We start from the raw sequence: 19339 nt of genomic DNA on the forward strand, positions 1-19339 counted from the left end.
TCTAATCGGCTTAGATAAACAATTAACACGAATTTGTCCCTGAAAGATCAATACATTAACCACTTTTACCTCCTAGTGGTCGCTTAATTCAAGATTTGGACATCAAAATACATAGAAATCAGCGGTCGCTGGTCGCGTAAGACAAAAGTCGCTGAATACAATATCATTATATAGCGAAAAAGCTCCGTGGGATTTCAAAATGGTCGCATAAGACAAAGGTTGCTTAATACAAGTGGTCGCATCCACAAGATTGACTGTATTTTCAGTGGAAAAAGGGCCATCATTAGTAAAAAAAGCTTGATAGAGTTGTGTGCTCTTGTTTATAGGTTGGGGTCATGTTGGTGAAGAAGTATGCAAAATATGAAAGCAATGTGTGAAGGGACATTGAAAATATTTGGGGTAGTACGCAAACTTTAACATTTGCAGGCTCAGGCAAACGCCAACGCAGGGGTGAGTAGGTTAGCTCCATCCACTATATATATTTCATATATAATAGTCGAGCTAAAAATAACAGCACACTCAATTATGCTTAAAGATAAATAACAAGATATTATCAAAATGTAAGTTTTCGCATGTACTCAGGGTGACAAAATCAACAATTTACTGACACTTTGTGATATTTTAAATGAAAATAACAATTTTTGATTAGATTGTATGAAAATCTGACCTGTTAGACATCTTTTCCAGTATTTACAAAGGTGAAAAGGAATATCTTATATTAGGATGTGCTCTTCTTAATTTTTCCAATGAAAATTGGCCCATGTCCTGCATAATAATAATTATTTACACTGTATCTGAAATTCAACAGTTAAACAAGTCATCCTCAACATGAGAACATGTTCGACCATTTACCATTGTATCCCTCCAGGACAAAGTCCACAATTGGCCTCGCCGTCTCATTGTATATGTCCACCTGCTTGGCATCTGGTGCATAGACATTGTCAAAGGAGTAGGTCTTAGGAGGTTCCCCTCTGCTGCTCTCTTTGTGGTTGACTGTTACGTTCTTTCTTACTGTGTCAACCTGAACAATTAGTAAAAATTGCCAGTGTACAAGATTGCCATTCAGTTGCAAAATGATCAATTACGCCAGGGACCTATACAAACAGTATAGGTCCCTGATTACGCACATAGTTGAAAGGGTGGTTACTATTTCTGCAAAAATAATGTTTATAGCTTTAGCTCTTGTATCAATTTAACAGCGACATACTTGGATTAATTTTCCAAAAAAAAATACTCATTTAAAAAAAGGAATCATTACTATTTTAAACATATTTTTACATGATTTTCCATTGATTTTTATTTTATTAAATTATCACAATAATTTTGACTGACATTTTAGGTGCCCATCCAATAAGATTTTTGTTCAGTGCTTAAAAAGCCCAAAACATAAGAGAATGTAAAATTCTGATGATAATTTAAACAAAGAAGAATGTTTTACCTTTCCAGTTGTGTTACCATGGCAACATAATGGGATTGCTTTCTTATAAAAACAACTCTTTATAAATAGTTATATTGCAAGTAACACTGATCATTTTTTTAAATAACAGCAACAGTCTTTAATATTTCGCATTTTTTATATTTGAACAAACTTAATCTCAAATTCTGAATGCTGTAAGTAAAATGTGGCTGTGGTAACCATGGTAACATATTTATAAGTTATTATCATTTTTTTCAGTTGATTGATAAGTCATAATGTACACATAACACAGTTCAATTTTCATGCAGACTATGCATGTATTCATAATTTTACATCAGTTTCAGCAAACTAATAGTATAACTTCTGTTTATCATAAAACAATCCAGCACCCGCAAATAATACAGTTGAAATCAATTCAGCACTTTAAGGGTTAAGCCTCTAGTTTTTACTGGTGTCAGTCTCACTGCCCTAATTTAAATCTATTGTTCACATCAAATATCAAAACTTGAAGAATAAGTTTCTATAATAATCTTACATTCACTACTTGAATACATCCCTGCTCTTTTTCTTTCTCATTCATGGGACGACATCGAACACAAACCCGCACATTGTCTGAATCATTTTCCTGAAAAAAAATGTTGAAAGCTTTGGCTCTTTACAACATACATTTTTCAACAGCATTTTAAAAGTGTTTTCTGAGATTTGATTCATAGACACCAAGAAAAGGGTCTGGCTCTACACAATCATATGGAATTGACCCTTATACCGTTAAACCTCAAAAACACACATTGTCTTATAAACTTGGAAATTTGTAAATCTAACAGAAATGAAGTTAACATTTAAAATAATGCAATGTGTCTAAAATTGTACTGTTGCTTGTTAGACATTTTTAAAGTGTAAAATGTGTCTGAATGATTTTGCAGAGTCTCTAGTGTTTCCCAGCACGGAGTGTATATTGACAGGAGATGAATCGAGTTTTTGACCCTTACTGTAGTAAATTCAATCTTATGCAAAAACTATTCATCCGATTTTATTGGTTTATACGTTATCTTGTTGCTTGTTAATTCCTCTTTCAAAAAAATATAACTTTTAGTATATTCCCGTTGTTATTAATGGATTTATAGCGAGTTAAACACAAGAAATACACATTTTATGTTTTACCACCGCGCGTTTTAACGTGTTGTGGCTATCGATCTTTTACAATTAGCGTACAGCGAACTGCCGAGGTTATACATTTTGATGTACCCACTCACGTCTTTTGTTAAATTATTATAGTTTCATTTCTCGGCCGATTTTGACAAATTATATATCATTAGAAAGCTTACGTTACGTAGCAAACAGATATATCAATATATATTAAGTTTTTCTTCTGATTTCGACAGCCCGGCGAGTTATAACTTAAACTTTTGCAAATATCATACCGTTTTGGAGTTTTAGAATCTAGATTTACGGTTGACATGTTCGTACTTAATACCAATTTGTAGCGTTTATATTTGGAGTTCAGTTTTAAAAATTACATCTTGCTTAGGAGAATAGAATTCTGTATACGATAGAAAAAAAAAATGTTTAAAAACGAAAGTAATTAAGGAATGAAGGCGGGAAAATGTAGCGCGCGTTCCTAACGCACTGAACTGATGCTACGGTCTTGGCGATTATGCTTTTGTTTAGAAACCGGCCATTTAATTTCTTTTGCCATCTTATTATATTTTTTAGGGAATATATTGTAGATTTTTTTTCCACGAAACATATCAATAAAGCTTATTATAAATGAATCTTAATAAATTAACGATTTCAGCTCTTGTTTATAACAAAGAAAGGCTGTAAAATTTATGATGAAACAGCGTATATAGCGGACCCTCTCGATATTATTCGGCTTTGCATGCATACTTGAAATAAAATGGGTGTCAAAAACATTCATCGTTTGCTGTTTATTATCAACAAGGTAATTATGTATAATTATTTGAAATGTTATTTACCTTAAATTATCAATTTATTAAAGATTCTTGAAAATCACGGTCCGTGTTACGCGGGTCATTTCGTATTTTGACATCAGGGCATCATGTCCAACTATTGAAAATCAGATTTTTTTCACCGGGACGATGACGGCTTGGATTTAGACAGGCAGACAGATAGTTTATTCAGACTTAAACAACAGTACATCGTCTTCAACTCAAATATATAAATTATTTTAAGACGAATTGTTAGGTGATTACACATATAGCAGTGATGATTCTGAGAATGCTGCCATGTTTTTTATCCGTGTAATCTAGAGTCCATGGTTTGAGCATTTTTTTCGCGGTGTTCAATAAAAGATTTCTCAATAATCTTGTTTATTGATAGATCTGTGGTTTTATTGCCCCTGTGTTCAGCACAAGCCAATTATCTCGTTATGATCAGATACTGTGCCGACCAATACTAAATAACACTATGGTGTCATACGCCACAGCAGGGACCTATACTTGTATATTGGTCCCTAACCACAGGTGGCAATGTCTGGTCAGTTTACACTTTTTATGATACCTCCATGTCTTCTTGTGGTATTAGTGGTCATTTCTTGGAGTAATGTAACGCCAAATACTCAATTTTGCGTTTATAAGATATGTAGCGTATTGAAAACATTTATAGTCATCTGCCCATACAGATTGCCATAAACTAAATACTGTATAGATGTCAGCCAGCTAAATCACAATAATTATAAGTGCTTAATACCTATACATGTACATTTTAAACATTTAAAAAATCTAATACTTAACATTTAACGTATTTAGCGGGTACCGGTAAAAAAACTCCGTCATTTCGTAGTCCTATAAAGAGTGTATGGTAGTGTACGGAACAACATAATTAAAAACAGCATTCTCATTTGACCACAACGGGGTTAAATAATCTTTCCGAAAAATACAAATAATACAGAGTTTTAATTTAGAATTCTATATATTTATAACTCTGTTAACTTATAAAGATATTTCAATATACATGCATAGACAGTTGACCGTGATTTTCAAGAATCTTTAAATAATTTTAATTAATTGATAATTTATGGTTAATAACCTTTCATATAATTTTACATAATTACCTTTTTGATAATAAACAACAAACGATGAATGTTTTGACACCCATTATATTTGAAGTATGCAAAGCCGAAAAATATCAAGAGGGTCCGCTATACATTTGTATACGCTGTTTCATCATAAAATTAACACCCTTTCTGTGTTATAATCAAGAGATGAAATCGTAAATTTATTAAGCTTCATTAATACTTAGCTTTATGGATATGTCTCTAGAACAAAATATTTCAATATATTTCATAAAAAATATAATAATCATGGCAAAGGAAATTCAATGGCCGGTATCTAAACAAAAGCATAATCGCCAAGACCGTAGCATCAGTTCAGTGTGTTAGGAACGCGCGCTACATTTTCCCGCCTTCATTCCTTAATTACTTTCGTTTTTAAACAATTTTTTTTTCTATCGTATACAGAATTCTATTCTCCTAAGCAAGATGCTATTTTTAAAACTGAACTCCAAATATAAACGCTACAATTATGTATAAAGTACGAACATGTCAACCGTAAATCTAGATTCTAAAACTCCAAAACGGTATGTTATTTGCAAAAGTTAAAGTTATAACTCGCCGGGCTGCCGAAATCAAAAGAAAAACTTAATATATATTTATATATCTGAAAACTATGTTACGTAAGCTTTGTAATGATATATAATTTGTCAAAATCGGCCTAGAAATGAAACTATAATTTAACAAAATACGTGAGTGGGTACATCAAATTTATAACCTCGGCGCTTCGATAGAAGATCGATAGTTACGACACGGTCACGTGACTTAGACACAACAAGATATTTGGCGTAACGGTCCCGTTTCATATCCGTGTAATCTAGAGTCCGTGTTCCCAGCTAGGCACAAATTCAAGAAGCCTGGTTTAGTAAAGTTTTAGTGAAATCAAGGTAAAATTATAATGCTTAAACTAATAAACATCATACTTTGTCAAATACACGGACAGCCTGATGGCTGCAATTGATTATGTGAAAGATATATGTAAGAATATCAACTTGACCAACAATATCTTAAGACTAAGACTTAGTAAGAGGCTACATAAACATTCCCCACCCACCTCATTAACATGAGTAACAACCATTAAATTAAAATAAAATTAATAATTCAAAATGATTACTTAAATTTTCTATTAGAGCATTAAAGTAAACAAATGAACTCTACATACAGGCATTGTGACTGTCGTCTTTGTATTATTTTCTTGGAAATTCGATCGAATTGAAATATGAAATAATTTTGACAGAAATATTTACTAGCAGACGCACACTCAATAAACACTGTCTTTTGATTGGTGATCTGAAATAAACAACAAAGGGGCGTAATTCTTACAGCAATAACAAAAAAAACAAGGACAATTAATATCCTCCGAGTTATTGTGTAAAACGCCATGGGGCTGTTCAAATACGAAGTTGCTTGCGAAAAAATAAGGCGGAATTTACTTGATTGCCTGCTTCAGTCAGAATGTTACAAAGTCGTAAGATCACAGTTCAATGCAACAAATGGCTCCTATTGAGTTTTCGGATGAAAACAATTCGGATGTATATCATAACATTCAGGGCCCTCAATCCATTTTAGGGGAAGCGGGTCGCTACCCATAGCAGGGGGAATTTTCGCGGCGTTTCCCTTTTTGGGGGGATTTTTAACTTACTCTCTAATTATTACATTTGTACATGTTTGCACTATATTCATTGCTTATTTCATAATTTAGTATGTTTGACAAGATTAAATTAAAATAGAATTGAGATAAAGTAATCATGAGATCTATAAAAAAATAAAAAAAAACGCGTTTTTTTTTTTAGGGGGAATTTTTCCTCCAAAAAGGGGAAAAAGTATACTTTTAGGGGGGGGGGGGGAATGCGGCCGAATTTCGGCCGTAGATTTGACAGATTGAGGGCTCTGACATTTTAATATATCCTCATAATCCTGATACATGTCAGTTGTCTTGCACGCTATTGTAATGTATATTTATCTTTTCCACATGGACAAAGCACGACTTGATAAACGCTTGAAACATTTATTGAGAAAGTATTTGCAGCACCACTTGGCAGGTCCAGTTGCTCTGGTTCTCCCGCAGTTGTAATCCACTGTAACTGAAGACAAATGTATAAAGGTATATAAAATGGACATTTTTATGGAATAAATCACTTTTTTTCAGGAAAACAAAACCCCTAGAGAATGTATGGAGAGAGGTCAGGATATGCCAGATGAATGTAAGCAGCACCGGAAAGCACTTTATAAGTGCAAAAGATCTCAGGTTAGAAACTTAACATCCAGTTATTCTATGTATATTATATGTTCAATTTGTTAGTTTAAATATTCCCTGTAAATAAGTCATATACAATTTCATAAAAATCTCCAGAAACAATACCAGTGTCCAGTATGTATTATTTTAAGTATACTATTTGAAAGCATAATTAGTATTGTAAGGTTTCATGATTTTATAACTCACAATAGTCTCCTATCAGTACTTTCAATGAACTACACTTTTAATCCACTTATTTCTCTAATGTTTTTATTTGCAAATAAATAATTTTTGAATTGTATAATTATGCCTTTGTTGTATAATTTATTCATGTTTTACATGTATAAATGTTGTTGTTTTGTTTTTGCAGATAGACACTAGAACTCGATTCAGGGGAAAGCATGACCTGTAAAGTCTTGTTTTAAAACTGTGTAAGGTACTGTTTGTTTGTGGTTTAAACTCATTTCTGAAGGTGTGCATTTACTTTGTTGTGAAGACTTGAATGATGAATTCATAGGTATTTGCATGTGTTATGAATAATAATAACAAAAACACATCATGCAACTTGTCACATGTAGATCCAATGGTTATTATGGTGTGTGCTGTTTTGCTATATCTGAGTCATTATACATGTAAATAGCTGACATAAACAAATACATGTATGATGAAAGTATTAACGATATGAAATGTAATTTACAGTCTAATGTATGAATTTAACATACTGACTGTTATAAAAGCGCACAAAAAGATGTTTGTTTTGACTATTCCTTCCATCCCTATTTTTAGCTCACCTGAGCACAATGTGCTCAATGGTTAGCTTTTGGATCACCTTTTGTTTGTCATGCATCGTCCGTCGTCCCTTGTCAACATTTTGGTTTGTTAACACTCTTGCGGCCACATTTAAAATTATTGTCTGATCTTCATGAAACTTGGTCAATAGATTTGTCCCAACGATATATTTGTCGAGTTGGAATCTGGGCCACGTGAGGTCAAAACCAAGGTCACTAGGTCAAATTTTGGAAAAAACTTGTTAACACTCTTGAAGTCGCATTTTTTGTCCAATCTTCATGAATCTTTGTCAGAACATTTGTCCCAATATTATGTCAGCTGAGTTCAAAAATGTTTCTGGTCAGTTGAAAAACATGGCCACCAGGCAGTATTTCTAATATGGGGAAAGTAAAACCTTGTTAACACTCTAGAAATCTTATTTTCAGTACAATCTTTATGAAACTTGGTCTGAACATTTGTTATAATGATATCTAGGCTGAGTTCCGGCTCTTTGAAAAACAGGGCCGCCAGGGGGCAGGGCAGTTTTCTTACATTGCGATAGTAAAACCTTGTTAACACTGACTCTAGAATTCACATCTATAGTCAAATCTTCATAATACTTTGTGGTAACATTTGTCTCAATGATAGCTCAGCTGAGTTCGTAAATGGTTCTAAACATGGCAACGACGGGGTGGGGCAGTTTTCCTTATATGGCTATAGTAAAACTTTGTTAACACTCTAGAAGTCACATTTTTTTGTCCAATCTTCATGGAACCTGGTCAGAACATTATTTTGTTCTTATGATAGCTCAGCTGAGTGTAAAAATGGTTTTTGCGTCTGAAATATAGTACGTCTTCTTAACGTCGAAAGGGGAAGAAAAAGAGGCCACTTGCAAAGAAGGGTTTTTGGCCCTGTGAGGGATTATCTATTTCACGCTTTGTTTGTAATTCCTCTCCACAATTAGGAGTCTAGATATTTCTATACACTTGATTTCCTCAAAAAGCAGACATATATTAAAATGCTGACATTTTTAGTGTTGACCTTGCTGAACTGTAAACATTCCTAACCCGCGCACACTGTTGATGACATCATGAACTTGATGATAAACGCCATGCTCATTAGAGTCGGAGGTAGACGCTATGGATGAATTTTTTTACTAGTCTTATGCTTCAATTTAGTACCCTTTTAAGCGCCCCTCCATTTTTTAGAATTTTCTAAGCGCTAGATGGGACAAATACGGTATAGTAATATTAATTCTACTTTACTAAATTACCATTTGCCCCCCCCCCAAATACTTTTCAATATGTGATATATAACAAATATACAATGATATATAACAACAACTGTCAGAATGCTCCACTTTTATCAGTGTTTGATGGTGTGTAGTGGAATTTATTAGCACATGCGTGCTTTGGTTACTTGCCCATCTAAAATGAGTCTCCCCTGTGACATACATTTGACAAATATTAAATTTAGCATAATCTTCCCTTGTGAAATGGGTTCATTTTGGACTGTAAACATGCTTACTTAATTTAAACAAGCAAATTCGTTGAATTGATATCCCCCGCCAATATGCTCATGGACATAAAAGTGTTATATTTTACACTCAAAAAAGCATTTTTTAAGATACAAAGGGCCATAACTCCATTATTAACTAATGGTGTACAATGCCATTTGGCGTGCATCATCTTCTTATCCATACATATACTCATACCAAGTTTCAATGAAATCTGCCAAAGCACTTCCAAGATATGGCTGCGGACACACACAAAAATCATTTTTTAAGATACAAAGGGCCATAACTCCGTTATTAACAGATGGTTTACAATGCCATTTGGCGCGCATCATCCTTTTATCAATATAAATATATACTCATACCAAGTCTCAATGAAATCCGCCAGAGCACTTCCAAGATATGGCTGCGGACGGACGGAAAGACGGACAACGCTAAAACAATATCCCTCCGCCTAATAAAAACTATGCCGTACCCAATGCTTAGGAATTTTGCTTCAATAATATTTTTTACACGTTTTATGACACTGTCATGTTATATAGTGATGTTCTGTATTCACAATGCGGGTTATTGAGAACTTCTTTGCAGGGACCTATTTGTTTGTATAGGTCCCTCTTCTTTGATTGGCATGAATGACCGCCAAGTGGTAAATCGGACTTTTCCAAATTCATTCATTCGTGGTTGTTTTGGCAGCCAGCCAAGTCAGCTCAACTCTAAAAACGGTTATGAGTACTATGGCCTAGGGGCTTCGCCCCAGGCCAAAACGTTTTCATATTTATTGATAGTCTTTTTCCTGCTCATACACCGGTAGGTTGCAAACAGCTATGTATTCGGTATGTTATAAAACCCCGACAATACATGATAGCTACAGCGCCGTAGCCACGCTGAGGCACACCGAGGCAGTTGCCTCGGCTAAAAATTGCAGAGCAATGTTGAGATTACAAGAAAAAAAGGAAAATTTATGTCAAAGAATAAAATCTATAGAAATTGAGGCAATTTAATGAATTTGAGGCACTATGATATTCACAAACAAATATTATCATTAAATATAATTGGTTTATGTTGAGGCAGATAATTATTTTATTTTAATAACTTCAATTGATGCCAAATGGCTCAGCAAAATGATTAGGAAAATCCGTATATTAAACAAAGCGTCGCACTGTACACTTCGATGTTACAATCATTGTGGACATCGGAACGTACCGAGCGAGGATCGGGTGTTTTGCGGTCAGGTCTGGGTCTATTCTGGACCTAGACACACTTTGGGTGGTTGGCGTTTTCGCCTTTATTAGAATTCTCCTCTTTATGGCCGGCGTCGAGTTTAATCCGGGACCGTTTCAGGTGGTAAGAATCTTTGTTTACATTATAATGTTCAAATTATGATATCCCGCGTATTAAACTTTTTTGATATAAAGAAGTTCAAGTCTTTCTTTTTAAAACATGTAGTCAATAAAGTTGATGATAGAACTGTCAACTGACAGAAAATGGTGACGCAGTGCTAAAACAAAATGTTACACAAGAAAATTGAAAAAATGGCCAAAAACTTTACTGATTTAAGTTAAATATTTGTACTCCTCATGATAAGCAATATGCCCCTGTGACGCAATCGTTTAGGCGTCAGACTCTGTATCCATTGCTCACTATTATATTGTCACTGCGTTGGTTCGAATCCCAGTCGGTCCGTGTTTAAGTAAATTCCATCAATTATCATTTTATATTTGTTTATGATTGAAAACGCTTTTGATTTAATGCATTTAATAACTTAAGAAATAATATTTTTTTATTGGTTCTTGTACATGTGAGCGGAGTTTTAGCGCATTGCGAAGGCTTAAAACGTTGACACGTTCTACTATGAAAGAGGAACGGCGTAATGGCTTCGCTTTAATGTTTGTGCATAAACACATTCCAGTTGATCGAAAACAAATTCTTCAAATGTGGGATTCGACTGGAGACAGGAGAGTTGAATTAGCGTTCAATAAGATTGATATTTAAAAGTTGAAGAATAATAAAACATGTTCATGAAGCATTATTCGCTAAAATGTTTGATAGATCTGTTTCTTCATATTATAAGGTAGATCTATTTTATTTTAGTATTTCAATAATAAATATGTTAAGCACATTCTATTATCCATATACATATTATGGCTTGTATGAGAGAGCTACGTCTCATTTTTTTCTTTTTTCTATCCGACTTGATTGTTACATCATTGTCACGTCAAACACCGTTTATGGTACCAGAATATAAAATTGACAATGCACTTGCAGCAGATTTGTTTTTGTTAACTTTATTGATACCAAACGGTAATATGTAGCGTCCACGATTCCGATAATTTAGGTATAAAATGTAGTTTAAATGGCCTTTAAAACGCACCAGAGACGTTCTAGGTATAAATTTTTTTACGGGGGGGGGGGGGGCGGGGGCAAGCCCCCGGACCCCCCTAGAAGGACCTAAGATACTGCCTCGGCTTAAATTTGGGTCTTGCTACGGCACTGAGCTATATTATCAAATGTCATTTCCTAAAACAAATTGTACGTCAACCGCTCAGACAAAGTATATATTTTTTAATATGCAACACAAACAAAAACAAAACTTATCACTGTCCATAACTTGATTGCAATCTTCATGAAAAAAGCAACAACCAAACACTATGGTAAACGGCAACTTAAAAGCATTTTAAATGGATGCAAAAACTGTGGCAATATTCTTTACTTTTAGAACATTGGATATCTGGGGGAGAATCTTTCGATGATATTGTCCGGAACTATACTGAATGTTCCGAGTGCTCCAATCACTACGCTGGGAAGGTGACAAATATTACATTCATACTGTTTTATGCTGTATTTCAAGTTTTCTGTTTTACAGTTAGGTATTAAATCGATATCATTTGAAGCAAGCTTTTGAAAAACAGGGTTTAATTCATGTGCTTAAAGTATCGTCTAAGATTAGCCTGTGCACTCATAACATGCTAATTAGGGACCATACTTTCCGAATGTATTGCATTTTGTGTTTAAAGGAAGTCTCTTTTTAACGAGAATCCAGTCTAGGAGGAACGTGTCGACTGTGCAGACTGTACAGCCATATAGGTGACGCCCTTTTACGTACACGCATTAAGCCCGGTTTTCACAGAGCTTGTATATCATGACTTGTTATAACCTGTCAAAAGAATAATATTGAATTACGGTGGGATTGCAAACTTAATGTAGTAATAATAAAACTCTTAAGTATATTTTTAGAGGATAATGTGTGTAAAAGTGAGATTAGCAATACGATTTTGCTATTTATTGGAAAGTGATAACAACTTTAACTTTTACAAACCTCAATATATGCGCAATTTATTGACTATTAAAGCGCATCATTAGCATTTGTGATTTATGATTCGTGGGCGAATCGGAGAGGACAAAGAACAAGCGTTTACTCGCAGCGTGACGTCACAGAATACAATCACGTTAGAAGTCGATCACACAGGACTGACACACGTATATTTCATTTTTATATTATTGTTAAGATATGTTTATTTTTGTGTTATATAGTTCTAGTTATCTTTGACTTAAATTGATTAATTAATTCAAAGATCGGCTAAATGACACTGTTACTGTTCTAACAAGGTTATCGATTTTAAAAATAACGTATACATTTATTCAAACAACTAAAATAACAAACGTGACTAAGACAAGTTAAAATATATCTGTGTCATTGGAAAAAAACATCATTCGAAATAGATACAATGATTCATTTATAGCGTTGGTACCGAGTCTCGTCGATATTTTTTATGAATCTTGAAATTCCCGTTCATCAAAAAAGTTCAATGCGCGCTACAATGGAATATCTTCCATGGAATAAAACTACCTTTATTGAACTTCAAACTATTTCTTTCTTTGTTTTTAAACATTTAATAACATTTATTTTCGAAATGAATTGGGTTAATGGAGTTTTTTGACAATCGGTATGCATTTTATGTAATGCCTAGACAAAATATAAGATGAACAAATCGTTACCGATGAGATAATATATGTTTTGACTGTTTGTGCGGACTAAGATTTTAATGATCAAACGCATGTTTTGTTTTGTGAAAACAATTAAAAATTTTCTTCCGAAAGTCCCGGGTTAAAATTTTAATTGTTTTCACAAAAATATCGTTTAAGATAGAATTGTTATATTATTGTATAATTATTGATACTTGATATAATTATATAGTTACCATATATTATCAATTACAGTTTAGTTACTTAATACATGTAAATAGATTTTTAATTTACTAATAAATGACACAAATAAAATTAATTCAAAGCAACGGCCTATTCGATTTCAACTGATAATTGAAATGTAATGTCTACAAACTGTATTGTTGTTTGCACATTGTCACTGACCTTTCTGATTCGCGTTTTGGGGATTTTCAGATCTATTTGGATGGTGTGAAAATAATGGATTACAGCCACTTTCTCACAGATGTAAGGCGTTCGAACAAGTTCTCCGTAAGTGCAAACCCTACTGCTAGGTTGATACGCTTGGAATTTAAGAGACTACGTTAGGTTGGGCTGTTTTACAGGTGAGCACTAAATATATGCGTCTACTTATATTAACAACACTCGTTGACTTTCAAAATAAAAATTGACAATGAAATAAATAGATCATTAACGTGACTGATGCCCACATATCCGTGTGTTTGATGTAAAGGTTCATGGGGGGGGGGGGGATAAAATTCATTAAAATTTCGCTTTGGTTTTTCTTCATTCAATGTGGTACAATATGGTCAAACTATATATCATTTTAAAGCTTAAGACGGATAGAATAACATAAACAAATTTTTGACATTCAATAATTGTTTGCTTTATTCATATTTTGGTTTAAAACCAATACATTTTTACACTAATTTACAAAATCTCAATCTAAAGTTAGGAAGGATATGCACTACCTTAAGTTGAATAAATACAAAGCTATATACATATACAAGGTCAAGTTAGCAACATTTCACAGAAAATTATTGTCATAAAACAACAAATGAGTTTTTATTCAACTGCCTTTTTTTGGATAAATTTCCTAAACAAAGTTCTAAAATTAACTAAAACGAAACTACTTTTTAAAAATCAAGGTATGGTGGATAATAAGAGTCACAATTATATTTTAAAGGCTTTTTTTGTTTGTTTGTTTTATTTGTGCATACATGTCAAGCAATTTACAATTCAATGCAATCAAGGCAATAAGTAACGTATAGATTGCATTATTATCATATTCAGAAACATGCATTACATGAATGGTGCCATTTATCACAGATCCAAATAAGATTACGACATGATGTATACACAGAATAACCCGTAAAGCTTAGACATGTAAACATGAAAAAGCTTATTTCCAACGGGGTCCCTGGATTTAGTCGAACAGATCTTATACGTGACTATAAATATATTATTTTTTCAGTTCTTAATATATAATCGACATGATCCTACACATGATTTCTTCTACGAATTAAGTGAATCTTTCAAAAGTTGACATGATAATACACTGACACGAATAAAAAAAATAAAAACAATTCTGTTATTTACCTCTCAACCAAATTGCAAATTTTAAACCATCTCAAATTGAAATAGATTGCAGACGACATATAAAATTGTAAAGGAATATAAAGAAATTGGCAAACCGATTGATTTTATATTTCGATTCCTTCTACCCATTTTGAAAGCGTGGCCATCGCTGTGCTCCGTAGAAAAACGTGCCAAACAAATCGGTCGAAACCACGTGCAGTGGTGAGAAAACCGGGAATGTGTATACACATACCTGAGAAAACACATATCTTATTTTGACAGTTGGGTGGCAACTAGTAAAACAACTATTAACATTAATCAGCAAGAGATCGCACTAAATAACAGAAATGACCACGTAGAGATATCATCACTTACCCTATTTTAAATATTTTCCAGCTGAAAATTGTCCCTTACACGTCTTTTTTAGTTTATTTTTATTGCTTTTCTGGAGCCGAAGTGCATCTCACATAATATCCATCCAACTTCCGTTGTTTTCACTTTCGTTATTAAAAACTCCGTTTAAAAGAATTATTTCTACTTTTAGATTGTTAAAGCGATGTATTATTATTTACTATCATTATAATAGTATACCGTGATGAATTGAACGGAGTTACGTATCGATCTTTCTGTCAGTCTGTAAGCGTGCTATTTTATGCGCAACAATATAAGTAATGTGATTCGACAACGATTGTAAACATTGGTGAAATGCTTCTTACATAGTTATTCTTTTGAGTGTTTATGAGGTCTGATCGTGCAGTTTGCAAACATCAACGGAAAGAGTACAATCCAATGCATTTGTCATCGTCAACCGTTTGGAATGTCAAATAGGCGATGAGTGAGTTTTTAGCATGTTTCTTTCTATTTTATTAATTTAAAAATGGCTGCCCCCATGGTGATGAAATGACATGTGTTCGAGTTTTGATATTTGTAGATATATTAACTTTTTTTACTATTTAAGCGTAACTTGCCCTCGTCAATGTCGATATTAATCACTAGTTATATAATTTTCCGCCGAAATACGTGGAATAAACATGATTCAGATTTTTGAAAATAATGTATATTTTATTGTTAAAATCGTTTTGTATTTTGATTGATTTTGTGGATGTTATGATACGTTGATGTACAAAATTGGTAGCAGTTTGAAGGAAAAACATCCTTTAAAGCATATATGTATACATTTTCAATGTGGCACTCTTCCTTTAGTCAAATTTGAGTTCAATGCTAGGGGTCCCACATTTTTCAAATTGAAGCCTCTACATGAACCTATCATTACCTATTTTTCGATAAGAAACTAGTAGTAATTGAATGTACATCAATAGATGATTAAAATGGCGATCAGTGTAGATCGGTGATGGTTTGCTTGTACATAAAACAAAACAGAATCCGCATATCAAATTATTCTACACACCAAAGGTGTCAGCAGCTTCGCGAGCTAAATAAGAAGGATAATTTTCGTTATTTTCAAGGTTTAAAATGTAGTTTAGAATCTAACTCGCAAAGCAATATGCGTCAATATATAAACAGCCTCTCATTAAATAACTGGTAAAGCTCTTCTCACTAACATTCAACGCCGAGTCCATCGTTAAACCACACCAGCTTCGATTAGGCTTGCGGTCGAGGTCAATCAAATCATGATGCTATACGATTTAAATTTTGGGACATTTAAGGGTTATTTAATAAAGTTTTATCTTTCGTTCATGAATTATAAAACTATGAGATTATAAGCTTACGTTTTTTTTTCAGTGTAAAATTCTTTGAGAAATTTTGCTATTTATGCAATAAAGCAAACTCTTCTCCAGTTGGTGGTAGAAATCTAGATGGCATATGTGTTTTAGTAAAATGAAATATCGGTCTTTTCGTAAGCACGTTGAAACTGATTTTAATAGGGTGTTGTCCTATCATAAACCACATGCCAATTATGTTCAGTGAAATGTTTATTATAATCTGAGACTCGTTCTGAATAAACGGGGCTTAATGCATGTGCGTAAAGTGTCATCCCAGATTAGCCTGCACAGGCTAATCAGGGACGACACTTTCCGCTATTATGATATTTTTCGTTTAAAGGAAGTCTCTTCTACACGTAAATCCAGTTAAGGCGGAAAGTTTCGTCTCTGATTAGCCTGTGCGGACTGTACAGGCTATTCAGGGATGTCACTGTACGCACTTGCATTAAGCCCAGCTTTCCAAGAACGCGACTCATTTAAAGTGGTTCATAGGTGCACTAGAGGATTTTGTGTCGAGCACCGGATATGGTTACTGTGATTTGTTACTTAATGTTGATTTTAATGCTCTCCGTGGTGAAGCGACATAAATTATCATTCTTTATGATAATATTTGAGAAATATTGGAATTTAGCGGAATAGAAAACGATGATATCGATAAGGGACGAAAATCGTTTGTCAAAGTAATTAATATCACTGGTCAAAATTTAGCATTTTGTAAAAAAAAGAACATCGAAAATATATTTCTACTCGACTGTTTGGCTGCTATGCATATAAAGAACAGTTTACATGTGTAAATATGTGTATGGTTTTTGTATAGATGGTGTGTCTATGTGAATTTTAGAAATGGCGATTGTCATAAAGAAAAGATTGAAGCCAGCGCGGCAAATACTATAACAACCTTCCTGTACATGATCGTAAGGCATTAATATAGATCGCTACAAATATATACAGTTTCGTACTCATCAATTGTTTTACACACATCTGCCTAATGACGAACAAACATATATCTCCTACAATTTCGTTTCGCCCTAGGATTTTATAAAGGGAGATAAACGCGTTATGTTCCGCGATTAGAATCTAACACGTTCAACCTTAATATCATCTATTATAGTTCATATAATTGTTTATTATCATGGAACTACATTGTATTCTGGTATTTTTTTTACTCTGCATCTTCTGTATAGTCAGTATCTGTGTGCTATTTATTGTTTTTGCCTCAATAGATTGTGTGTAACGAGCAAATGTATGTATTAATTAATGCGTCATGTACTGATAAGTATGTCTACTCCTCTTTATTATAAGTACGGCAAATAAAAAAAAAATTAGGAATGAAGCTTACACAAAAGCTTTTAGCATGTAATATAATGAATAAACGGCGATAACTTCAACCGTACAATACAAAATAGTAAATGATCAATGAGTGTTAGTTTGCTCAGTTCATTTTTTTGGTTAAAATTCAAATAAAAACATTTTTTTTAGAAATGTGATATAAATTTAGAAAGTAAATGACATATAATACTATTTATAATTAAAAAAGTAAAACATGAATGTAAGAGTAATTACATTAGGTAATACAAACATGTAATGAAGGGTGAGACATATCAAGCATTTTTTTTAACAGATCATTATTTCAGTGCGCATGAACGTTAAAATGGCCTAGTTGTTGACAATCTTAGTTTTTTGTGTTATTGATTTTTTTCCATTCAATTTATTGTATTTTCATCGTAAATAGGTGTATGGCAGTCGAGGGCATCCCACTCCACACCGTATAGTGTTTAAAAGGAACATATGCGTATATCAATATGCGTGAAAGAAATAATGGAAAATACAAGACTTGTATATTCACTTATTACTTCTACTCGAAAAGAGGTAACATAAAAATATATACTTCCGATTCCTTACTTTGACGCAAAGCAAATCATTTAAAACATGTTATTTTGTTAAAACAAGGCCATGCAAGAACAGGTACGATTTTGCTTCATTACGAAAGGGTCTTGTTTGGTTCATTGTATAAAGCACTTTGCTCAAAGCTAATATTAAGTTTTAGTGTCAATTTGAATAAGCATGTTCCAGTATAAAGGAAGGCATACTTAGATATTTCGAAAAATGATTCCAGAAAACGACCATGTTTTAACTGATAAGCATACTTACATATCAAAAATATACGTTCAATAATTAAACGTTCAGATTAACAAAAGGAACAGTTTTCTGATGTGACATATCCAATTTTAAATTTTAAGAAGGAGTTTGCACCTATATGTAAACATATATATATTGCTGTTAATCATATATTGATGTTGCTTATGTATTTATTATCTATACTGTTTAGTAATCACTCTCTCTCAAATTGTAAGTGCGTATTAAAATAATGTACACACGTATTCAATGTTGTGATCATGAATAAGCATGCTCCAGTATAAAGGGAGGCATACTTAGATATTTCGAAAAATGATTACATCCAGAAAACGCTTATGTTTAACAGGGTTGGCATATTGACCGGGCCGCCGGTTAAAACCGGTCAATACTGGTCAATACTGGTCAATTGAAAAATTATAGCATTAAAACATCACAAAGGAAGACTTTAAGCTATTCTTTAATAAATCAACATTATTCTGTAATTGATAAACTATGTTTATTGTAAAACAAAAAAATCAGTTCACAACCACTTGGTGTCATTTACTTATTTTGGGCTGTGTGCGGGTGGGGTTGAGCGGGGCAACCCATACATTTTGGCGAAGATGCAACAATCCCTTGAGACCTCAGCTTTACTCCTACTATTTGGAGCCTTTGCCCGCTATTGCTTGTAGTTCCTTATATGCGACTGGGGCACAACTGTACAGTATGATGTTTTCGCTGCGGGGCTAAGTGTTGTTCAATTGAATACCGGTAGATATGTTTCGATTGTCCTCAAAAAGTGCAGATAAAAAGACTGACCGATGTGAAATACTGTTAAATGCAACGGGAAAAAAACAAGCGAGGATATAACTGAACAGGCAAATAGATACCGTAGTGTAATGCAATAATTATGAAAACAATTTCCCATTATCCAATAACTTATTATTACAGGTATGTGATAAAGCATACAAGAAAA

General features: G+C 33.4%; 1 protein-coding gene and 1 long non-coding RNA gene across 2 annotated transcripts in view; one reads left to right on the forward strand and one right to left on the reverse strand.

The window, feature by feature from the left end:
* Positions 1–5768, reverse strand: part of LOC127877351 (kinesin-like protein KIF3A) — a 34952-nt gene extending 29184 nt beyond the window's left edge. Inside the window, exons 1-3 of the mRNA XM_052423095.1 lie at positions 5650–5768; positions 1953–2042; positions 853–1021 (exon numbers count right to left, since the gene is read on the reverse strand). Of these exons, the coding sequence (XP_052279055.1) occupies positions 853–1021; positions 1953–2042; positions 5650–5655 (265 nt within the window). The 5' untranslated portion in view covers positions 5656–5768. The remainder of the gene's footprint in view (positions 1–852; positions 1022–1952; positions 2043–5649) is intronic.
* A 6-nt stretch (positions 5769–5774) lies between these two features.
* Positions 5775–7472, forward strand: LOC127877352 (uncharacterized). Its single transcript, XR_008048372.1, has 3 exons — positions 5775–5955; positions 6637–6735; positions 7094–7472. It is a non-coding gene; the product is annotated as an uncharacterized LOC127877352 (long non-coding RNA).
* The last annotated feature ends 11867 nt before the right edge of the window (positions 7473–19339 follow it).

This window comes from Dreissena polymorpha, chromosome 4 (genome assembly GCF_020536995.1).
Source record: "Dreissena polymorpha isolate Duluth1 chromosome 4, UMN_Dpol_1.0, whole genome shotgun sequence".
Lineage (NCBI taxonomy): Eukaryota > Metazoa > Mollusca > Bivalvia > Myida > Dreissenidae > Dreissena > Dreissena polymorpha.